Source organism: Vigna unguiculata, chromosome 10, assembly GCF_037176805.1.
Source record: "Vigna unguiculata cultivar grain cowpea cultivar isolate G323 ecotype 2 chromosome 10, ASM3717680v1, whole genome shotgun sequence".
Classification (NCBI taxonomy): Eukaryota; Viridiplantae; Streptophyta; class Magnoliopsida; order Fabales; family Fabaceae; genus Vigna; species Vigna unguiculata.
This window is the reverse complement of record NC_140801.1, coordinates 53,855,098-53,880,379: the sequence shown is the minus strand read 5'-3', so window position 1 is coordinate 53,880,379 and position 25,282 is coordinate 53,855,098. Positions and strand designations below refer to the sequence as shown.

The 25,282-nt window shown below is 32.3% G+C and overlaps 2 protein-coding genes across 5 annotated transcripts; one reads left to right on the top strand and one right to left on the bottom strand.

The window, feature by feature from the left end:
* Positions 1-1,229: 1,229 nt before the first annotated feature.
* Positions 1,230-4,524, bottom strand: LOC114166787 (ATG8-interacting protein 1-like). Of its 4 annotated transcripts, none has more exons than XM_028051613.2 (3): positions 4,366-4,524; positions 2,714-3,557; positions 1,230-1,684 (listed from the first exon to the last, which is right to left on the bottom strand). In XM_028051613.2, exons 2-3 carry the CDS (start codon positions 3,548-3,550, stop codon positions 1,580-1,582), a joined length of 942 nt encoding a protein of 313 aa, XP_027907414.1. In that variant the 5' UTR covers positions 3,551-3,557; positions 4,366-4,524; the 3' UTR covers positions 1,230-1,579. The 4 variants fall into 4 exon arrangements, with proteins under 4 accessions (XP_027907414.1, XP_027907416.1, XP_027907415.1 ...); XM_028051615.2 differs by having other exon boundaries at positions 2,714-3,550; positions 4,366-4,520; XM_028051614.2 differs by having other exon boundaries at positions 4,362-4,491.
* Positions 4,525-8,580: 4,056 nt separating this feature from the next.
* LOC114166876 (histone acetyltransferase HAC1-like) lies at positions 8,581-23,758 on the top strand. The gene is made up of 17 exons (XM_028051755.2): positions 8,581-8,738; positions 9,115-9,377; positions 10,061-10,175; positions 10,318-10,615; positions 10,698-11,183; positions 11,403-13,177; positions 14,439-14,735; positions 14,813-15,091; positions 18,349-18,477; positions 18,561-18,761; positions 18,870-19,012; positions 19,131-19,443; positions 19,645-19,784; positions 21,043-21,121; positions 21,458-21,850; positions 22,840-23,057; positions 23,146-23,758. The coding sequence occupies exons 2-17, from the start codon at positions 9,181-9,183 to the stop codon at positions 23,258-23,260; spliced, it is 5,178 nt and encodes a 1,725-aa protein (XP_027907556.1). The 5' UTR covers positions 8,581-8,738; positions 9,115-9,180; the 3' UTR covers positions 23,261-23,758.
* The last annotated feature ends 1,524 nt before the right edge of the window (positions 23,759-25,282 follow it).

Here is a 25,282-nt window from a genome sequence, read left to right as displayed (position 1 = left end):
GCTTTTCCAGTCCACAAATATGGGAATTGCAATACATTAGATCCAATAGTCCACACCCATCAAGTTACGAAAATAATTAAAATCTAAAATTTATGATCATAACCAGGAAAAATACTTAAGCTTCCTCAGATTGGTACTTTCAAGTGAACAAATTATATGATTATCTTTTAGTATCTATTGCATATTTTATGAAATAAAAATATTATTTTATTTTATTAAAGAGTAAAGCTTTCAATCAAAAAATATTTTTTTATATAACAGTATAAATAAAGTTGCATCTTAGTCTTTAAATACATTCGAATCCCAAGATGAAATTGTGATTCGTCAGATTGTGTTAAAGTAGGTCCGTTCGCTAAATCTACGTGCAATAATGTGTTTGTGAATTTTCACTTTAATGACCAGTTAAATGAAATTTTCAATACTTCAAGGGTAAGTATTATGAGATTTTATACTCTAAAAACAACATAGTTTTACCATTTAGGAGAGAAAAAAAAATGTTTGATAAGCTTCTTTTTTCTAATGTTTTTCATATTTATTTTCTCAAATTTTCAATTCAGTTCCATTTTAGTTAAAAAGAATATTAGACTGATGTTGATGTCAGTGGAAGGTTAGAATGTGTTACGTTTGTCTTTTATTTACGCACACGACCAATGCAATTCTTTTCATAATAGTAATAAGAAACTAATTTTGTGTTCAATTTTCACAATATATTTTTCACATCAGTAAATAATTAAAAAGACCATCCATCCATCTAAGTTGAAAATTCCATATCTGTGTCAGGTTCCACTCTGTTGTTAGTCATTAAAGTAATATTAACAAATAAACAACATTAAATTTTTTTAAATAAAATAAAAACCAAATTATAAAAAATCGAGATACAATCTATTAAACTGAAAAAAAAAACAATACTTTAGTGATAAAATAGAGAATCTATTCACAAAAGCCTTTATGAACTGACTGGTGAATCATATGAACCAATTGAATCAGATGTTTTACAGGAAAATCAATGTACCCTTAATCACAGGTCCACTTAAAACAAGCTAACAGAGATAATAAACTTTGTCGTTGGAACCGAGCAACACTCCACCACGAGTGTAGTTGTTCTCATGTGTGCATGCCTTATTCAACGATATCTATCAATTCATAACCATGTAACCACAGCATGCAGTCTATTACAGTTTAGAAACTGAGGTTTCACTCTCGTTTGCGAGATCCCGAAGCCGTCAGAGTCAAAGAAAAACTAAATACTCACCATTCAAGCAATCACTTCATTTACATCTTTCGTGTTTAAACTGCCAATTTCACATTATCAAAATACATAACTTACCAAGTTGAATAACTTCAATAGCTATACAATGCTATAGTCAATATAAAGATGAAGAAAATCCACAGCATATAATGTTTGGTCAATGACATTCATAACTGGGAAAGGTCAACCAATCCTGCTACCGAACCTGGATTTCACAAATGTAGCACTTTTCATTCTCAACCTCTCTCTGACATACCATTTTTCGTCATCATCTTCACTTACCACAGGGATAGGATGCCCGTGCACTTAGCCACCTTTTCCTCAAGTACTTTAACTTTCACTAGAGGAGCTTCCCCTGACCAAGGAGCCACGACGGTGGCCACCAACAATCACATCTTTGAATCGAATAATGGGAGCAAGCACCCTGCTCCTCACCTGTGGGAGCATTAAGATGGAGAATGTTAGTATTTTTGAAGTAATACGAGAAATCAAACCGAGCAGCTAGAGAGAATTGCAAAAAAAGAGTTCGTGGCACTCTTTCTGCCGATGAAGTAGAGCCTCAAGTTGACAAAAAATACCTTGAATATGTAGTAAGATTTATGCTTCTCTAAAGGATAGGGAAAGTCAAAGATAAATTTTTTTTCAGAAGTTCTTCTACCACTGCTAATGTTTCAGATAAGGACAATAAATAATTACATTACATTGCTCATAAAATTAAGTATGACATTCTTAAATTACAGTGGAATTAAGTTCATTCTTGTATAAAAATCAGCACACATGGTCGTTAGGCCTTAAGACATTGTTAACACCCATAAAGATACCAAGGACGTCACATGATTTTCAACAGCTGGACTAATTAGATGGACAGGTGAAGATGATACCCAACCATTGCAGCGGTGTGGAATTAAAAATTTATTCTTTTGGATAGAAGGTACAGCTCAAAACATGTTGCTGAATAAGAAAGATGAAAGTTGCTTTGGTAAGTATATTAAATACATAAATACTGGGCAACCAAGATACTTTGAAAAGATTGGGACATTGCAATGTATCGGGGTGGAGGGTCAATGACTCATGATTCTGATGCTTTGTTCCTGTACTTTGGTTTTGAGTAAATCTTTTCCCCAATTCCAAACTTCAATCAATAAACTTTAGCCTATTAAAAAATATCTTCATTATTATTCATCACTGCATTACCAATATCAGATTTTGTCCAGTGTCAATGACATAATAGTGTTATATAGTGACATACTGGTTAATGATGAATCCATTGTTGCATTACTAGAGTCATATAATCAATCAAGCATATTGTCTATAACACATTAGAGCAGCGACTAGCTTGTGAATAATGTATGACTTTGGACAACCTTACACCATTTATCATATACATATATTTTCTGATCATTTATGAAATCAAATATGCTAACATAAAATGTTTCTAAGAACGCATGATGATAATGGATATACCTCATCATTTATACTGATTTGCCATTTAAGTTGTAAAGCTCTTTCCTGCTGCCAATGTTGGCCGAGCATTACTAGACCCATCACAGCAGCAGCAACGAAAACAGACCAGAATGCGTTTGTCTCTTTGGCATGAGCATATAAGGAGGCAGCTCTTCGCTTCCACCAAGCTCCACAGGGAAGATCTGAAGTGTTGTATTCATCATCTTTGGAAGAGTTCTTTGACAGTGATAAATCAGGAGACACGTTTGAACCTTCGGATTCAGTTGTTTCAGGCTCAACTATGCTTTCACCATATGCTGTTACACCACCAATTGTTGTTTCACCTTGGAAAGAAGTGTATTTTGCAGGGTCATACATAATCTCCCCCTTTTCAGTCAAACCAAAATCTGGAAGAGTTGTACCTTCCTCAAACTCTTTACCACGAACAGATAATCTATTGATTTTCTGATCAAAATAACGCATTCCCTCAAACTCTTCTGAAACCTCCAATCCTGGTAATGTCAAGTTTTCTTCATCTTTTCCACTTGGTCTTATCACTTCTCCAACAGTCTCATCAGAGGTAACATCTTTGTCTCCAGAATCATCATGAATCTCACTATAATCGGGTTCCACAGGCAAGTTTTCATGCTGACTGGGTGGAAAGACAAAGTGACCAGACATGAATAAAGCACGTGACGTTTCTGCTTCATCCGGTACAAATGAACTTTCTCTCCCCTCATCCTTCATCTCAACATCATCAGGACCAGGAGCAGCTGCATATGTCGATGCCGTGAGAGATACAACCTCCCATTCATTCCCACGAGAAGTCTTGTCCCCTCCATCTTCATTGTCTGCCATCTTTTGTCTTCATCAGAAGAATGGCATCAAATTCTAATTCAACTTAAAGTACACTTAAATGGAAATGCGTACATGCAACGAGGGTGGGGGAATCAATTTAATGCCAAAAAAGTATGATTTATCAATATAATAAATAAGAAAACTATCAAACCTGGAAAAAAAAAGTGTCACAACCATGTGCAGAGTCATTGAATTGCAATATAGAAAGGAGACATAATGATGAGTTTTTATCTATGAGTGCGAGAGTTCCAAAGAAACAAAAACGTCGATACAAAAATACTAAATCAACTTCATAAACAGACGCAAATTTCCAACAAAAAAATTTAGAGCAATTTTTTCTACTACTTAAGAATACAAATATCCTAAAAATATATTTTTAACTTATTCTTCTTCAATTAAAAAACACCATGAAAACAAATCGAAAACTCTTTCTCCAATCACGAATTCCATATTAGTTTTCCATCCTCAAACCCAAAACTGATATCATGAATTCCATCCAATAAACCGAACAAGCTCTACCAGTCCAGTGGACTCAAGCACCCAATTCATGCAGAGTTGGTTACGCAACAAAAATGCAAAGACGTCAGCACGAAATCGAAACAAAACAGCACCCCCACGCAGAGATCCAAAGACGGAACAAAACACAAAAACCAAATCAAAATCAAACCCTAGAACGACAACCCATACACAGCTACATCATCATCACACAGACCCGGTCCCATAATCATCAACGATATTTTATTTTTTCCAGGATCAAAACATACACAGAGATTGATAAATAAAAATAGAAAAGAGAGAGAAAGTGATTAACTAACGGAAACTAAACGCTACACGATCCGCGAAGAACCAGAACGTGTGTACGACGACGATGAGGTTGAAACTGAGAAGCAACTAGAGGAAAATGAAGGGGGGTTGGCTTTTATAGGGATGATTTGTTTATCGGGGATGTTACCGGCTATAGCAGGTGGATCGAAAGGTAGTGAAAGTGAACAATTACCGGTTATTCCCTTTGCGTGGTGTGAGAGACATGGGATCTATAACTATATCTATCTATCTAACTACTAAGTTTAACAAATTAGATCCTCTGCGACACTTATTTTTCTACATCCAAGTGCACAGCTGAATGCAAACCATTGATTATTTATTGCGTAACAGTTTATGAAAAAGAGAGAACGTATTGAATGGGTCACATTTCTGCTAGAAGAATGTGGTCGTGTAGAGGCAGCAGAGAATCCTGGCTCTCATTTTAAGCTCATCCAAAACTGTAGCCACTACCCCTATGATGAAAGAAAATAGATAAAGGTTTTATTTATTTATATTTTATCTACTACATCAGAGAAATAACTAAAAATTTTCAATTTTCTTTTATGAAAAAAAAAACATTTTTAAAACTTATCAATATTTTTCCTTTCAACTTTATACAAACAATTTTAATGCAAAAGCCATCATTTTTGTTAAAACAAAACTAATTATGTTATTTATACTAATTTCATTACATTACACTAATCATTATACTAATTTCATGTGACCTTTTAGAAATAATTAATAAATGATTGATTGATAGGTGTGCGCGTATTCACATGTATAATGAAACACAGGTTTGATTAATTGGAAATCATTATTAAGCTTTCAAAGACATGTCTTCATTTTCTCACCTCGAATCTGATACCTATTCGTAAGTAATGTCATTTCTAAAATTTGCTTTATTAGTCATTAAGAGGACATAGAATTTCTACAATCTTCTCAACAATGCCAAAAACATTACTATTTTGTTTTTAAATTGATTCTATGTAAGGATGATGGAGGTGGGTTTAGATATTTCATGTAATAAAAAATAATCCTTATTTTTATTTTTAAATTTAGTGGATATATAATTTTTTTAGGGATAAATATATTTTTGGTACCTCTTATTTTAATAAAATTTGAAATTAATTTATTTTAAATTTTTTTTATTAATTTAGTCCTTCATCTTTATAAATATAAATATGTAAATTTAATTATTTTAATCAAATTTTATTAAATTTATTAATATTTTAAATAATTTTACAATTATATTTGAATTATCTATCCTGACACATAATACATATTTTTATTTATATTTATATCTATAATTTTACTGTTTCAAATATCAACTATTGTGTGTCAATTTATTAATAGTAAAATTTATTTTTAGATATCAATATTTTGTTTACAAATGGTCTTTAATGTAATCAATATAATTATTGGTTATTTTTTATTTTTAAATTTGATAATTATTTAGTATTTTCTCGAATGTCATGTTTTTTGTACTATTTTTTCAAAATCTCTTAACACTTTATAAAATAATATTAGATAAAAATGTAAAAACATAGAAAATATAAAGTATATTTAACCATTTCGTGTAATATGATAAAAAGTTTAAAATAGTTCAAAATATTCATAGTCATAATAGTAAATTTTGACCTATAAGCTAATCTATCCATAGCTACAAAATTTGACCTTATGGCCTAACACGATTAGATCTGAATATTTAATATCATCATTATAAAAAGTATTCAAGCATAAACGTTGAATAAGTTTCTTGATTTAATAATTGTTCCATTGATTGGCTTGACCTAATAATTAAAATAAAATAGTTGATTTTGTATAATATATGTTTGTTTTTAAATTTATTTAAAGTATAGTAATAAATAAAAATTTAAAAATGTGTTAAGTTTTTTTTTTTATTGAGAAATAAAAAGGAATATGTAATTAATATTGAAACAAACTTTGTATTTTTGTATTCATTTAAAAAATTTGAAATATTTCATAATTTCTTTAAAATTAATTATATATTAAAAATTTTATTTTAACAAAGATGACAAATAATAAAAACAATATTATATTTAATTATATTAATAAATTAAAACGAAATTAATAAAATTAAATATTTATACTAATATTATAATATTTTTTTATCTATTAAATACAAAGTATACTAATACTTATTATTATTAAATAACTATTTAATCAGATGGTTAAATATGTTTTTGGTCCCTTAAATTTTAGTGATTTTTGGAATTAGTCTATCTTTAAAATTTTATACCAATTTAGTCCTTCATTTTTATAAATACGTAAATTTAGTCATTTTTATCAAATTTTGTTAAATTTATTTGACATTTTAAACACATTTTATGATGATATTTGAGTTAACATTGAAACGAAAATGTGTCAAATAGTGTAAACAATTCAAATACTATCATAAAATGCAGTTGAAACATCAAATAAACTTAACAAAATTTGGTTAAAATAACTAAATTCATTATATTTTTAAAAATGAATTACTAAATTAATTAAAAATTATAAAGAGGGACTAATTTCAAATTTCATGAACTTGTGTGTCAAACTATAATAATAATAATAATACCATTATAATAATACTCCGTAGTGATAATAATAATAATAATAATAATAATAATACAAAATATATAAATAGATACACATTTTTTGAGTCTTTTTTGTTTTTACAATTTTATCTTGTTAATTAATATTTGTTAAATTTAAATAATTATTCATAATAAAAAAAATTTGTCAGTTTTATCATTTTACTAATTTTAGTAACTATTTTTTAATTCAAATAATTATATAGATATAGAGATAAAATGAGCAACAAAACAAATAAAAGTACAAGTAATTGAGATATAACTCATAATAAATAAAAATAAAATGTGTGTCTAATTATAATAATATTAATAATAATAATACAACTATAATTACATCGTGTAGCGATAATAATAATAATACAATTACATATATATAAAAAGATAAACCTTTTTGGTGTCTTTTTTTGTTTTTTTAATTTTATCCTTTTAATTATTATATTTTAAATTTAAATAATTATTTATAATAAAAAATATTTTTCAGTTTTATTTTAATATAAGGATATATATATATATAATTTTTTTTTAAATTACACATGTCAGTACAGTCAGCATGACCATTAGAGACGCCACCTAAGAATTAATGTGGTCGAACAAACTCCATATATTACTCAAGTATAAAAATAATTTTTATATGAAATTTGAAAGAGAGACCGAATTCTAATTTCGCATACATGTAGTACAAACATACTTAATCCTAATTCATTCATATGTTTATTGAAATTGAGTGTTGTTACTTAAAATTTATGTGAAGTAAAAGCTACTTAAATTTACATTAAATATATTTATTATTAGTAAAAGTAATAAAAAATATATAATGAAGTTTTGCGTATATTTAAATGGAATCAAGGAACTTAGTTTTAAAATCAGTTTATTTTAAAAGAATAATTTTAAAAATTTGATTTTAAAATATGATATTTAGATATTTCTAAATTTTAAATATAAAAATTAAATTAAATCAGTAACAAAGATAAAATCAGAAATAAAAGTACGTACATAAACAAATTATTTTATTAAATAGAATATTAGTTTTAAACTTTAAAATATTAATATTTAAAATTTTATTAAAGATAATCATAAGCATGTACGTAGTATTATGGTTAGGTTATAGACAGTGAGAGTAATATCACTCACTAAACTCATTTTAGTTATAATTAAACTTTTTATAAAAGTTATAGACCAAAATAGGATTTTAACTAGTTTCATCTCTTTCGAATTATGATTTCTTTATTTATTTATGTATTTATTAATTCTTCTCGTTTTTGTTATTATATTTCATCTTTAAACCTATACATTTGTTCGTCTCTTATTGACCGGATAAAATATTTAAACCTATATCTTTAATTTTTATTTGGTTTAATTTAATTTTCTAGTTTTATAAAATGATTTGATTAGGTTATTTTTTAAAATTGATATTAGATTTTTATTAAATTAAAATATTAAATTACTAAAATTTAACGAGGACATAATCGATTTTCTGTAAAAAATTTAAAAATTAAATTAAATTAAATAAAAGTGACAATCTAATTGAATTTTTTATAAAAGTCAGAGAACAAAATAGGATTTTAACTAGTTTCTTCTCTTTCGAATTATGATTTATTTATTTATGTATTTGTTAATTCTTCTTGTTTCTGTTATTATAGTTCATTCTTGGCAAATTCCGCACGTGCCTTTGATTGGAGAGGGTGTCACCGACCTTTCTCTTTCTCCACGGCAAAAACATCGTGAATCGCCGTTGATAATTTGGGGTTCCTTTCCAATTCCATATTGCGAGACCAAATTCGTGCTTGGTATGTACTCGATGGTTCAGCGTTTTAAGTTCGTTGTATAACCCATCAATCTATTAGGGTTTCCGTGTTCCTTAACATATATTTATTGATTCGAGTCGGTAGTTAGGGTTTCTTGCAGTAGTAATGTTTGATTGAATTTGTATAATATCAATTTAATCTTCCAGTTATCAATTTCAAGCACTAGGGGATCCACATAGCGTGATTTTGTAGACCCTTTTTTTTGGTTGATAGAATTTAGGAAAATTAATAAAGGTTGCATGCATTCAACATCTATTTCCTTTACCTGCTCTTTATAATATTGGCTTTTCCTATCTCATTTTCGTCATCCCACTAGTTAATTTTTATCCGTTAATTTACATTGAAGTTGTTGTTACAGGGTTCTGTTTGGGATGATGAGCTAGCTGATGGAGGAATCCTGTAAGATATTTAAGATATGTAAAAGATGAAACTGCAAGCACATATTCCGGGGGAGATGTCAGGACAGGTACCTAATCAACCCGGGTCTCAGTTGTCTGGACTGACCCAGCTGAATGGGAATGCACTCGCTCATCAGATGCCACCTTTAGGGGGTGTTCCCCGGTCAACAATTAATATGGATCCTGAATTTCCTAGAGCTCGCACTTTTATTCAAGAGAAGATGTAAGTATTTTTTTTTATCTGTTCAATTGAACACTTTTAGTGGGTAACCTGACTTCGTTGATTCTTCTTGGGAATTTTGTCTATATATAAGAAGTACAGATGACATTTTTGGGAGATTGACTACCGAGATGATAGCATAAACTCCACAGTACAAGCCAATTTATTGATAGGTTCATAAAGAAAATTAATAGTTGCAAATTTCTGAAAACAGAAGTGAAAGGAAACTAATATATTTGACACTCGATCATTATATTATGATTGATTTTCTTTTATGTGCTAGAAATTCTTTGTGGCTCTGTTGCATTACCTAATTGAATATTTAAGCTTAACTAAAATAATTTAATTTAACATTTTCATATTTTATTGAGAGTTTAAGCATCTGCAGTGTGTGAAACAGCATTTTCAACGTGCTTGACAACATTCAGTCACACTGATGCTTCTTCATAATTTATGGTTTAATGGCTAGATTACTCTAAAAAGTAGTTGCTGTGGGATGCCTGCAGTGCATATGCCATTAAGTTAATTAGATTACTGCCTTTCTGTCTCAATTATGTTCCAATTTCCCCCTCCTTCTTTGACGTTTTGACTTAAATAATAATAATAATCATGTATGCAAAAAGATAAACTACTATAGTATTTTTATTCATTCTCATCAGTAGATGTTTTTTGTTTTTACCTTCCAGATTTGATATGTTATTGCAACGACAACAGCAGCCAGTTACAGATGTCCAGAGAAAGAAGCTTAAGGATCTTGCAAAGCGCTTGGAGGAGGGCATGTTAAAAGCTGCCCGATCTAAGGTTTCTACTGGTCTTCACGTTATTTTTCTTTTTCAGTTCCCAATATTTGGAAGGATCTTAATTGTAAACACATGGAGCCTTGAAACTTCTTCCTTAATTTGAATACTATTTGTGTTGTCAACGGTTTGGACATACCTTTCAGGAGGATTACATGAACTTGGATACTTTGGAGAGTCGATTATCAAATTTCCTTCGACGAGCATCTATGAATAATCAAAACCAACACTATCCGCAGCTTGTTAACTCTTCTCCGATCAGTACAATGATACCAACCCCTGGTATGTCACATGCTCCAAATTCAAGCATGATGGTTGCATCTTCTGTGGATGCCTCGATGATTTATGCCAGCGGGTGTAATAGCATAGCATCAACATCTTTCAATAGTGTAAACATGTTACCAGCTGGTGGCATGCTTGGCAGTACCTTAAATAGATTTGATGGTAATATTAGAGTATTATCATTCTTCACCAATCCTTACACTTTTATTTTCTTGTCCTTCATTTTAGAGTCTATGTATTGCAGGTTTGTCTAATGGTTATCAGCAGTCTTCTACCAGCTTTTCTGTTGCCTCAGGGGGGAACATTTCATCAATGGGGGTGCAGAGAATTGCTAGCCAGATGATTCCCACTCCTGGATTCTCAGTCAGCAGCAGTCACTCACACATGAACATAGATTCTAATACAAATGGAGGTGCATTTTCCAGTGTAGAGTCTACTATGGTACCACTATCACAACTTCAGCAGCAGAAGCAGATTGTTGGTGGCCAAAATAGTCATGTATTGCAGAATCTCAACAGTCAAATGGGTATTGGAATGAGATCTGGTTTATTACAGAAGCCATTTACAAACTCAAATGGTGCTATAAATAGTGGCTCAGGCTTGATTGGAAACAATATACAGGTTGCAAACGAACCTGGCACTTCTTCTGACAGCTATGCCTCCACTTATGCCAATTCCCCAAAACAGTTGCACCAGCACTTTGATCAAAGTCAGAAACCGGTGGTGCAAGGTAATATTTTTCTCACTTCTTTTGATTTTCTTTTATCATGGAATGAGCCTAGGACCTTAACCTGCGACCCCGGCACCTGTATCAAGCTTCATAACGTTTCAGGACTATGTTACTTTTTTTGAGTATACACATCCATGTGTCTGTATACATATTGCATGTTCTGTATTTTTTACTTTCAAAATTGACATGTTTCAGAAAGAATGACAATATTATTATCAGGTGATGGATATGGATTAAACAATGTTGACAATTTTCCTTCTGGAAACTGTTATACGTCTGCGACATCCTCTGGGCCCATGGTGAACAATCAGAACACTAGTTCTGTTAAATTATCATCTGTGCCCAAAACTAGCACATTGTTAAGTGGTCACTCGAATTTGCATGGTATGCAGCAGGCTGCTCATATAAAGTCTCAACAAGTTAACCAGTTAGAAAAGTTGAATTTTCAGACTTCATTGACTTCAAGAGAGGGTTTTCTGCATTCTCAACAGCAATATCAGCAAAGGTCTCAACAATTGCAACAGCCAGATCAGTATGCGCTGCAGCAATTTCAATCTATGCAAAATCAGCATGTGGTCAACAGTGACACATTCAGTCAGTCTCAGCTTTCTCCCAATCTAGAAAACCGAGTGAAGCCTGAGCCTGGAATTGAACACCGCAAAGAAGTGCTCAACTCTCGTGTCTCTGAACAGTTTCATATATCTGAGATGCAGAGTCCGTTTCAGCAGAACTCATCTGAAGATTGCTCTAGGGGTGCTCAACATCTTCCATTTCCATCTGGTCACCATGATTTATCATCATCAACACCTCAAAATTCACAACAAATGTTGCACCAACATCAATTGGCTGCAGAGTCTCAAAATAATTTTAGCGTCGGGGTGCAATCCAAATCTGTGATTCTAAACCAATGGCCTCAATCACAAGATCCTGACAGTATTTCACATGATCAACATCTTCACGTGGATTTTCATCAGAGAATATCTGGACAAGATGAAGCTCAATGCAATAACTTATCATCCGATGGATCTATTATTGTTAGAAATGTTCTTTCTAGAGGCTTGGCTGAGCAGCTGGAATCTGGAATTGCTACAAATAAGGCGCACAGGAATCAACAGAGGTGGCTTTTATTTCTACTTCATGCTAAGCGATGTTCTGCCCCTGAAGGACGATGCAAAGAGAGGTTTTGTTCTATTGCACAGATGCTATGCAAGCACATAGATGGATGCAAGCTGCGCCATTGTCCATATCCTCGTTGCCATCATACAAAGGAGTTACTTATTCATTACGTAAATTGCAAGGATCTAGGTTGTCCTGTTTGTGTTTTTGTGAGAAAGTGTCGACGTGCTTTTCAATTGAAGCCTCAGATTCGGCCGGAACCTGAATCAAGCTTGCCAACTGCAGTGACTGGATCCAGTAAGCCTTACAGCGTTGCAGGCACATCACCAAGATTGATCTCAAAGCCTCCATTAGTTGTTGAAACTTCCGAGGACCTCCATCCATCTATAAAACGTATAAAGATTGAGCATTGCGCCCAGGCCATTTATCCTGAAAATGACCATTCTGCTTCATCTTTTATTGGAAATTGCGAATCTCTTGTTTCCAGGGATGCTCAGTCTCAACCACAACCCTATCCCAATGCTGAGAAGTCTATCTCAATTAAACCCGAATTTACAGAAGTTAAGGCCGAAGCTCCTGCAAATGTGATACATGAAAAGCTTAGTGAGATGCAAATGGATAACAATAATGCTGATGATAAAACGCCTAGTGCTGAACTTGTTAAATGTGAAGAACCTGCTAGTTTAGCTAGGCCTGAAAATATAAAAGCTGAGAAAGAAACTGGACAAGACCTGCAAGAAAATGTTGTGCAGACATCTGACATTCCAACTGGAACCAAATCTGGTAAGCCAAAAATAAAGGGAGTCTCATTAACTGAGTTATTTACTCCGGAGCAAGTGAGGGAACATATCACTGGCCTCAGGCAATGGGTTGGTCAGGTAAGTCTTTGTATTTTGTGGCATGTGCAATTTAATTCCTTATTTAAACAATGTTACTTTATCTGTACTAGTGTACTGGAAACCTGTTCCAGTTTACTTTCCTCTGTCAATACACTGACTTCCTATTTGTTGGTTGAAATATGATCTGGACTTCATCTAAGTATTTTAACAGACGTGTAATTCTTCAGTGACCTCAGGTTTAATTGTGAGTTCTTTACTTAAAGAGCAGAAATAACTGCGGAACTCACTAGTTTAAAGAAACTTTTGTTGCCATGTAAACACTCAAAATCAAATGAGACAACGAGAATATATTTTTGGCTTACAACACCAGAACTTTTTTATTTTAAGAATTATACATGAAAAGTACAGAAAACGGTATAGTTAGTATTCCTTTTCTTGTCAACTTCCAATGGGATTCCTTGAAAGGAAGCATGTACTGAAACATGAAGAGACTGATAAAATTATATACGAAGGCAGGTCTAGCTACCAAAAACAATGTAGGAAGCATATTTATCCAACAATATGCCCTATTTTATCTGACCAAAGCCTTGTGAATTCAGTAAAGTTGTTAAATGGTGGCGATATGGAACTACCATAAGCAATAATTGAAGGGATGCCCGCTATGGCATTACCATGGGCTGCAACGGTGGATTCCAAACCAAATGTATCAGCTGGAAATAATTTGAACTATTCTTAAGCGAGAGAACATAGATTCCTTATTAACCTATTTTGCATACTTAATACCCTTTTGCTGTCTGTCTGATAAACAGTCCTTTTTTATGGGCTACTGATTTTTGTGCACGAGACATCTATCATATATTCCACTAATTGAATCTTTTGATGTTTATGAGATGCCTATCATCTGTTCCATTACTTGAATCTTTTATCCATCTTATCTGGTCATTTCTGTGGAAATCGAATTTCCTACCATTTAAGTAGTCCATAATCTTGATTTATACTATTTTTATTTAACTTCATAAAATGCTATTTTCTTATTATTGTGTGAACAATAAACCGTAAAGACTAATTTAACCATTATATTTTCTTATCTAAGTATTCGGCTGAAGTGGTTAGTTCAAATATATGGTCATTCGTGACTGCTGACTTAATCTTTTTTGTGTTCTCACTTTTTAACATCTTAGGTTGTGTTATTTTCTTTATCCTTTTATAAACATTTACTAGTTTTTGATTGTTCATGTGGTATGTTTTACACAATGTGGTATGTTCCACATGTTGGCATAATAACTTTTTCTTGTGACAGAGCAAGTCAAAAGCAGAGAAGAATCAAGCAATGGAGCATTCAATGAGTGAGAATTCGTGTCAATTGTGTGCTGTAGAGAAGCTTACCTTTGAGCCACCACCTATTTATTGCACAACTTGTGGGGTTCGCATCAAACGAAATAATATGTATTACACCACAGGCACTGGTGACACACGACATTATTTTTGCATTCCATGCTATAATGATGCTCGTACAGAGAACATAATTGTTGATGGGACTCCTATTGCCAAGTCAAGATTGGAAAAGAAGAAGAATGATGAGGAAACTGAGGAATGGGTGTGTTATGTTTGCCTGTATCATTTTGTTGTTCAGTTAATTTTTTGTTGAATTAACCATCTGTGCTTTGTGTGCAGTGGGTTCAATGTGATAAATGTGAAGCATGGCAACATCAAATTTGTGCCTTATTTAATGGTAGAAGAAATGATGGTGGACAAGCTGAATATACTTGCCCTAATTGCTATATTCAAGAGGTAGAAAGAGGAGAGCGCAAGCCCTTACCCCAAAATGCTGTTCTTGGTGCCAAGGATTTACCAAGAACTATTCTTAGTGATCACATAGAACAACGATTATTTAGACGGCTAAAGCAAGAAAGACAGGAAAGGGCAAGACTTCAAGGAAAAAGTTATGATGAGGTGATTTGTATTATGGTTGGCAGAGATATGTTTTGTTCAATTTTTTATTTCATAACTTAATACATTTAGTATATCTTAGCTCTTTCATTGTTATTTTAATACTGAAGTATTAAATGAAGGGTTGACCCTTGGATCTGTTTGTTGTGCTATCCAATAGCCATTGCTAGACGCATACTCTATTCAAATTATATAGTCCTACCTGGAGAGTTTAGAGCAGAAATCATCAAATAAAGTTCGGATGTGGAGACAAGCTTTGGAAGTATAAGGCTTTCATTTCAGTAGAAGTAATGTAGAATATATGAATATAAGTTTAGCAGAAGTATCAATCCTACCATTCTGAATGTCTTGGATCCATACCTTTGATTTAAATGTCTTGGATGGAGAAATAGTTGGTGATGAAAATTGTGCAATACTGGGTAGTTGGGTGAGTGCTCTTCTCTGAGTATTATTGATGACAAAAAGCTAAAGTGAAAAATTTAATGCATATTAGAGTTAAGAGAGAGAGAGATAAAATAGAAACTGAAAAGGTAACTTTTGTATTCATAAAATGTACAAAGGAAAATAAGGTTTCTCTTTGTATAGAGAATGAAAAGAATCAGGGCTGTAAAGAACAGTTGACAAAAAGAAAACACCTATAACAAAAACTATATCAAACGGAATACAACACTAACACTGCCGCTCCCCACCCCCACAAACTCAAGGTGGGTGATGATTAACAGGAAGAGCAACCACTTCGAGTTTGTCCCTAATAAACAGAAAACATGTAGGAGAGGTAGGTTTGGTATGAACGTTAACCCACTGTACTTGTGCAGAGATATGTTGATCATGTAAATATTTGGACAAAACTTTTTAACGAACAAAGAAAAGATCAATTTTCATGTGCTTGGTTTGAGCATGAAGAACATGATTATGAGCTAAGGCGATTGCACTTTGATTATCACAATAGATTCTAGGAGCACAATGTGATATGCCTAGTTCATTAAGAAGAGTTTGAACCCATAGAATTTCAGAAGTTGTTTGAGCAAGACTGCAATACTCTGCATCTGCACTAGACCTAATCACAACTGCTTGTTTCTTAGACCACCAGGAAATGAAATTTGATCCAAGAAGAATTTCAGCACCAGAGGTGGATCTACAATCATTAGGGTCCATAGCCCAGTATGCTTCATAGAAAGCCTGTAAGGGAAAAGGAGAGCCAAAAGTCATGGGAGTAAGATAAAGACCATGTAATAGAGTCCCTTTTAGATATCAAAAGCAAAGACACGAAAGAAATCTTGATATAGTGGATTGCTGCAAAGACAACGATATCTGATCTTGTTCCCAAGAAACATAGGCTGGATTACTATCTCGATCTGTTTCACTGAGAAACTGAAGAGGAATTGAGGGATTGACCACAACATGTTGAAGAGAATGGGATTTGATGCGTGGTTCTAGTTGTTGACATCAAAGCACAAAGTTGTAATCAAGTTTTTCAGAAATCTTGTCAAAAACTACTGAGGAAACAGTACATACTGATACACTGCCAGGTGGAGGTGGAGGAGGAGGATTATTTTCTGAATCCATGGATCACAAAGCTCTTGATACCTACTAGAGTTAAGAGAGAGAGGGAGAGAGAAGAAAGGGAAAAGAGAAGCTGATAGGTAACTTTGTATTGATAAAATGTACAAAGGAAAACATGGATTCTCTTTATATAGAGAATGAAGAGAAATAGGGCTCTGTAAAGAACAGCTGATAAAAGGAAAACACTTATAACAAAATCTATATCCAACTTAGTACAACACTAACACTACGCAACCATAATTATTATGGTTGATACATTGATCTTGATTATGGGATTGCATGATCATACCATTTTTCAACCATCCTTTTCTTGAGTACTACTTTTGGGCCTGATAGTTGGGATCACATGACCTTAGGTGCGCAATTGGTGGAATCAGATGATTGCATTTTGCAAAGTAATAAACCTAGTTTCTTTATTGAAAAAACAGTACTCATCTCCACCCACTTGGAAAAATCCTTGAACCTTCTTCCTCGTCCATTTCAACTTTTCTGCTCATCTACTCTTCTTCTCAATATTGCATTCATCTTGTGGTTGAACTGTGTTATTCTTTTCTGGGTTCTTCACTCAATTTCTCTGTGTGATTGCTTCTGTTTTTTTTTTTTTTTTAACTGGGTTTTGTTTGTTTCCTTTGTTTGTCTTGTCTAACTGGTGTGCTGTTTTATCTGTGAAGTATTACTCCCTCACCTAAATAGTGGCTGAAGAAGTAAGTGATACAAGTGATCCCTCTGGTAATAGAAATCATACTGAATAGTTCCCCAAGTATTGCAAACTCTTTCAAATTAGCCTTTGTACATTATTAAAATTAAAATTTATCAACGTACTGATTATATTGATGTATATTCAATACTTAAGAACCACTCATGTAATTTCATTACTTAAAAAGACAACTTAGGAGAGAGGGTTATACTTGAGGGATGAAATTGACAGTTCACTTCACTTATTTTCTTTTGGGGTATTTTAAGTTTTATATGTTAACCAAGAAAAATGTGTTTTATTTATATTTGGAATTGTAAGGTTTTAATTTTAAATTTTGTAAATTGTATTAGGCATGACTTTTTATTTGCTATTTATAAGTTTATCTAAATGTTATTAGTAATTTGGCAGTTATATATCTTATTTATCTTATATGAATTTCTATGTAATTTTATTGTCAGATTTAGTAAACCATATTACTATTATGCCATTTACATGTTTTCCATACTCTTTCCATCCTATGTAAGATCTCGGTATTGACTACCTTGGATATAATGCTTGTGATGTTATATGAAACTGAGTTGTGGTAGAAGAAATCCAACAACAGATGCATGTAGCGGAGATGAGAATGTTGAGTGGGATGAGTGGATATAGATAAGATTGGATGCATTATAAAGAAAGTTGGGGTAGCATCTTAGATAAAAAAATATCTTGCCATACTAAGGAGAGAATTGGGTGAGAGATAGCTCTATTGCTAGATGTAAAGGGGGACCAAACAAAAAAGGGCGAAACCACTGACAAGGATTTATAGGTCTGAGGCTTGTTTTCATAACATAACATTATTGATTGATCAATGTGACTGACCACTTTTACATGGAAAGTTTTGGTGGTGGTTTATTTTAGTATTATTTTTTTAATCTTTTTGTGGTTATCAATGATTTCACTCTTTTCTAGCATGTGCTGATTTTCTGTGACTTATTTCTATCTACTTGGTCATTATCAGATTCCGGGAGCTGATGCCCTTGTTATCAGAGTTGTGTCATCTGTCGACAAAAAGTTAGAAGTGAAACCACGGTTTCTGGAGATTTTTCAGGAAGAGAATTACCCAACAGAATTTCCATATAAATCAAAGGTGATGAGAGAGTTGATTTTATCAATCTGGTTGTAATTGAATCACTAATGTTGAATATTGATACCCTTAGCTTTCTATTTCAGGTAGTTTTGTTGTTTCAGAAGATAGAAGGTGTGGAAGTTTGCCTATTTGGCATGTACGTTCAAGAATTTGGATCTGAATGTCAATTTCCAAATCAGCGCCGAGTGTATCTTTCGTATTTGGATTCTGTGAAGTATTTTAGGCCTGAGGTTAAAGCAGTGACAGGAGAGGCTCTTCGTACTTTTGTTTACCATGAAATTCTGGTAAATTTGAACACTAAAATGTTGCTTGAAGTCCTTCCCTGTAAATATTCTAGTTTCAGGTTATTATTATCTTGTAAATTATATTTGATACAAATTATTTGATTTTAGATTGGATACCTTGAATATTGCAAGAAACGTGGTTTTACAAGCTGCTACATATGGGCTTGTCCTCCATTGAAGGGTGAAGATTATATTTTGTATTGCCATCCAGAAATTCAGAAAACACCAAAATCTGATAAGCTACGTGAATGGTGAGCCCAATAGCTTCTGTATAGGCAAAAGGAGAAGAAGTTATCTGTTTATTTTCCTTGTACAATGTGATTAGGTTATTCATCTCTAACTTGGGCATTTCTAAGCATCTTTCTTCAGGTATCTATCCATGTTAAGAAAAGCTTCGAAGGAGAATATTGTGGTCGATCTCACCAACTTATACGATCATTTCTTCATATCAACTGGTGAATGTAGGGCCAAGGTCACTGCTGCAAGACTACCATATTTTGATGGTGACTACTGGCCTGGGGCTGCGGAGGATTTAATTTATCAGCTTCGCCAAGAGGAAGATGGAAGAAAACAAAATAAAAAGGGAACAACTAAAAAGACTATAACAAAAAGGGCTTTAAAAGCATCTGGTCAGTCAGATCTTTCAGGAAATGCTTCGAAGGACCTGCTCCTCATGCACAAAGTAATTTACTATTATACATGTATAATGCTCATTGTTTTTTTCACCTGGGAAAGATCTCTTCCAATTTGTTTTTTAAAGTCATTAGATATGTCACAGTATGTAGCTAATATTTCAAACATTAATATTGTTTCCATACTATCAATATTTATTTAGGTTCCTTATGTTTGCTAATTTCTTATAAAATTCATAATTATTCTGCAGCTTGGTGAAACCATTTGCCCAATGAAGGAAGATTTTATTATGGTTCATTTGCAGCATGCATGTACTGGCTGTTGTATCTTAATGGTTTCTGGTAACCGTTGGGTGTGCAACCAGTGCAAGAATTATCAGATTTGTGATAAGTAAGTACTCTTCAATAATATCTCCATGGTTTTGTCATGATACGTGTCAATTGTTGTTGTACATAGTGTCAAAATTGTGTCATCTTCAATGAATAGTAAATGACCATGAATCCATGCCCATGTCATATTCATGCTTGCTAGACTACTTTGTTGGTAAGCTTAGTGTTCTTTGAGTAGGTTTTTCTGTTGTGTTCAGTATGGCCTTCTAAGAAGCATCGCAACTTGTAAATTGATATTCTTTATATGGAGAACGAAAAGGTTGATGCGTGGAGAAAGTTAAGGGTCTGTTTGGTTTGAGAAAGGGTTTTATATTTTCATTTTCAGTTTTCACAAATAATTACAAAAATGCTTCGATGTTTTTACTCTTTCTCTTTCCTACAAATATTTGTACAAGAAACAGGGAAGATTAGGTTTTGTTTTCAATTTTTTCCTGCACTAAATCTTTCAGAAGTAAAGTTGATACTAGTTGACTTCTTGTATTTATCTATGTAATTATCTATACCATTGTATGAAGGAAGACATTTTTTTGTAACTATTGGTGTCATTTTTTATTTAGACAATTTTATCCTTCGGTAAAACATGTAACTGCACAACCTCTTGCCTCAATGGTAAACTACATAACTTCTCCACTTAAAAATTGCTATTGCATACATTTTTTTTTAAATCATTCTTTTAAAATTATATAGTTTCTTAAAACTTTATTATTTTAATGTAATAAAAATGCTGATACACAGGAGCAAATGTGTTTACACTGGATTATATTATGGCTTTCCGTTTGTCTGTGTTTTTGCTATCTTTCTACCACAATTTGTATGATATTTTCAGTAAGTTTGTTAGAAGAGAAAATTTTGAATTATGTCTATTTGTTGTGGAAGTTGTTAGACTTTTATTATTTATCTTATGTTCTTATAATATATATATATTATTTTTTTATCATAGCATCTCTTATTGTTATCTTCTACAATATCCTCCATAATGACTCGTTGATGTTCTTTCTACCACCATCATCCTTTATAAGACTTGCACTATAAAAGTTTTACTGCAGAGTTGGACAATATTAAAACTGGCAGACTGCTGTGGATATTGTCTTAATACCAGACTTTTTAGCGTCTTAACATCATGTCTTATGATCTTATTAATATTTATTGTTAACTTAACTTTCTATGATTCTTCTCCCTTTCAATCCTTGCTTGCTGAGCCACTTCCTAATTCTCCAATCAATTTTTCTAGTCACACGTTCAGTCTTGCCTGTTCTTAGGTGTTATGAAGTAGAACAAAAGCGTGAAGAGAGAGAAAGACATCCTATTAATCAGAGGGAGAAACATACTCTTTATCCAGTAAGTAACTCTGATTTTGACATGTAATTTTGAGTGCTTCAGCTCTGTGCTCTGCTGTGAGATTTTATTAGGACCTGAATGTTAATCATCTTAGTGTGCTTTGAGGAACTAAGTGGCTATACACATTATGAAGCTCTAAATTTAATCCGGTATATTGAATTGGTTTGGTTTTAGTTATTTGATACTCTCAAACAGGACATTTCAGTGAAAAACACACTAGTATTTATATTCTTTACTTCTCTGAAAGCAAAATCAGCTATCAAATACAACACAAACATGCAGTAGGTCAGAGTATAAGTGATTTTTGAAATTTTTTATATTCGCATCATTATACAGGTTGAAATTGCTGATGTTCCATCTGATACAAAGGACAAAGATGATATTCTTGAGAGTGAATTCTTTGACACTAGACAGGCATTTCTCAGTCTCTGCCAGGGAAACCATTACCAGTATGATACACTAAGGCGGGCCAAACATTCATCAATGATGGTCCTCTATCATCTTCACAATCCAACTGCTCCAGCATTTGTGACAACTTGTAATATATGTTATCTTGACATTGAAACTGGTCAAGGATGGCGCTGTGAGGTTTGCCCTGAGTATGATGTATGCAATGCTTGTTATCAAAAGGATGGAGGTATTGATCATCCTCATAAGTTGACAAATCATCCATCCATGGTGGATCGTGATGCTCAGAACAAAGAAGCAAGGCAGCACCGAGTGTTGCAGGTGTTGTATAAAATTCTATCTTTAGCTCCTCTGGGCTTTCTTATGAAAATGGGTCTTCTCATGTCAAATTTCAGTATGATGACAGTCATGTTTAAATTCCATGTCTACCTTTTTCTTGATATCACATTAAATTGTGTTGAGAGATAGACACTGATATTGCCTTGTATATGAGAGGATCCATTCTTTTGTCTACATAGCATCAAAGCTATTAATATTTCAGTTGTTTCATATCGTATGCCAAATAAAGTTTATATTTACAAGTAATGAAATTTGAGGGTGGATAGGATTTTAAGCAGTGGAACATGTAAGAACTAAACAAGTTATAATTGAGTTAAACATTCGAAAAAAGTCTTATCTCCACCAAGTGAGGTTGTCTCAGATAAAACTATGTCTTTGAGTAGAAAATTAAGACTTTTGTTGAGTTTCATGTTTGATGATTTTTAAAAATATTGTAAACGGTTCAAATGGTATGCTAATTCTAATATATCACGCATTTTATAGAGTCAAGTCCCATGTTTCTTCCCTTTATGTAGCTGACTATTGTGTAGTTACTATAACAGTTGTTAATCTTTTAATTATTTTTAGTCTATAAAAAAAAGCGTGAAGATGTATCAGCATCTTTGCTATTCAAATATGTTGTAAAAGTGCTTTGTCATTTTATTGTTTTCATTATACCACGATTTTATCTTTTTTTTCAACAATTGCTTGCTTCTGTCCATATTATCTATAATCTATAGTTATTATAAATCTTGCAGCTCAACCTTTCCCGCTTTTGTTCCCCTACCTTGTAATGTTTTGTGTGTGTAATATTTTGTAGAAGTATGTATACTGATTTGTTTTTTTACATTTTTCCGTGCATTTTGGACGACTCTTGTTTCTCCAAACGTTTGTTGGCTATTACTTTCTTTTGCACTACCTTGTTTGGTGGGGACTTTAAAACTTTCTGCATACACATAGGATCTCTAATATTACTGAATTCTTTATTACAGCTACGGAAAATGCTTGATCTTCTTGTTCATGCATCCCAATGTCGTTCTGCACATTGTCAGTATCCTAATTGTCGCAAGGTGAAGGGGCTTTTCCGCCATGGGATGCACTGCAAAACACGGGCTTCTGGAGGTTGTGTTCTTTGCAAGAAAATGTGGTATTTGCTTCAACTTCATGCTCGTGCATGCAAAGAATCTGAATGCCATGTACCACGTTGCAGGTTTGTGGATCATGCATTTTCATTATTCTCTAGTTAACTTTTTTATAGATCTTGTTTGTATTAACTCTGTTCTTTTGGGTTAAATTAGAGATTTGAAAGAACATTTAAGGAGGTTGCAGCAACAGTCTGATTCACGGCGTAGAGCTGCTGTAATGGAAATGATGAGGCAAAGAGCTGCAGAAGTTGCTAACAATGCTGGTTGAGCTGTTCATACTTGTATATATGTGGCACTTTTGAAGAAATGCTCTGGACAGAGGTATACCTTAGTTTCACCAGTGCTCCGATAGCATCATTGTTTGTGAATGGAATACACAGGGTGCATGTGTGTAGCCTTGGAGGTGCGCATGTCCATCTCAACATGTTTGTCCCGATGAAGATCTGAGTTCAGCCAATTACTGCTTCTGTCCTCTTCTACAAAGGACTAACCAGGTCTGGCGGGATATTTGGCGGTGCTTCTGTTTTTGTGGGCCAATTTGGTAATTCTTTGATTTTGTCAAATTACTTGTTTTATGTTAGTTGCCATCCTTCGGTGGCGGGTGTACTATAGTCTAAATAGGTCTCAAATTTCTTACAAATGTTTGTGGGTGGGGGATGGCATCAAGTTGTTTTTAGTTATAACCGTTTTAAAGATTCAATGCATTTTGTAGAATCTCTTATTTAAAGATGAAAGTAAATAATTAGTATATGCATTATTCTGCTTCCTTTATGAGATTAGGTCATTTGCGTAGATTTTATATTTCAGTATTCTGTTTGATCTATTGCTATGAAAACTATTCTGTGAATTTTTAAGGCTATTACTATTTTGAGATGTATATATGATATGTGAAGAATGGGGCATTCATGGTGAAAGCTTTAATCGTTCTATAAAGTATATTGTAGAATATAAGTTATTGAATCAATCTGAGTGCAAATAGTAAAATTGTAAAATTATAGTATATCTTCAATTTTTAAAATTGTGTAATTCTGATTCTGTATGAAGAATTGTTCTTATTCTTGAGTTTTGATGGATACTTTTGTGTTTGATTAATTAGTTAATAAGGGATTGCTTTTTCGAGGTTATATAGACTTTTCTTATTTGGTCACACACCTTACTGTTGAAGTTGAATTTGGGTTTTATGTTAAACAATTCCTCTTTCTTACTCGAATCAGTGAAGTAGAAAATTACATTCGACTTAGGAGAGTCTTTGCAAGAGTTTTATATTTTTGTACCGTGCAAATATCGGATTCTTTTTTATGTATTTGAGAGACACATGCAAATAATTTGTTCATTTTTGACACCCTATTACCTCTTTATGTGCATTTTTTGCTAGTATTTTCTTTATTCCAGTTAATCTCAAATTACTTAATGCGAATGTCTTCTTTTATTTATCTGCATAATAGAATTTGTCATAGTGTTTTAAGCTAAGGTTTCTGAATTTGGATTTTCTAATGGGTTTTGTTGGAATTTTTTGTACTGTACCTATGTTATTCTTTCAAAATATCATTATAGTTACTGATTTTGAAAATTTAAAATATATTAAAAAAAATTAAAATACCATTTTTAATGTTGAACCAAAAATTCCAGGAAAAGTATTTGGACTAAAGTTTCTTCTTTTATATGTGTTTTTTCTGGTATGAATGATTTGAGAGGGAGAGAAATAATCGATTTGGGTAGATTTGATGGTGAAATTTATGTTCTTTTGAAAGGATTTGTAGATGATAGTAAGATTTAGTAAAATTTGTGAAAGTTTAGGAATGATTTGATTGATATAACTAATAAAAAAATTGTAAATAATAAAGTAAGATTGGTAAATTGTTTTTGGTGTTAAAAATAATATAAAATGGTATTTTAAAAAAAAAATTATGATGAAAAAAATTATTATTAATATTTATTATTTTAATAAAATAAATATTATATTGAAAAATTAATTATTTTAACTTTTTTTCTTTATTAACGAAAAAAAAATCAAACATTTGTAATAATACTTATTATTTGAATAAAGTAAATATAATATAATTGATTTCAAAATTTAATTATTTGAAGTTTTTATTCTTTATTAAAGCACAAAAAAAATTAAATAATCATGAATTTGCAATCAGATATAACAACAATGGAACTTGATGAATACATAAAAGTTTTTTTCATGAATTTGTAATGGGGTATAACAAAAATGGAATCGGATTTAATTAAAATGTATTCAGTTTGGTTATATTATAGTAAACTAGTTTGACTTGTGCACTGTTAT

Coding starts and splice junctions, on each gene's coding strand:
- LOC114166787 (XM_028051613.2), bottom strand. CDS start 3,550: ATGGCAGACAATGAAGATGGAGGGGACAAGACTTCTCGTGGGAATGAA. Junction 1,685..2,713: donor AAATCAGTATAAATGATGAG/GTATATCCATTA, acceptor ATGCTCCCACAG/GTGAGGAGCAGGGTGCTTGC.
- LOC114166876 (XM_028051755.2), top strand. CDS start 9,181: ATGAAACTGCAAGCACATATTCCGGGGGAGATGTCAGGACAGGTACCT. Junction 18,478..18,560: donor AATTTCCATATAAATCAAAG/GTGATGAGAGAG, acceptor TTTCTATTTCAG/GTAGTTTTGTTGTTTCAGAA. Junction 23,058..23,145: donor TGCCATGTACCACGTTGCAG/GTTTGTGGATCA, acceptor GGGTTAAATTAG/AGATTTGAAAGAACATTTAA.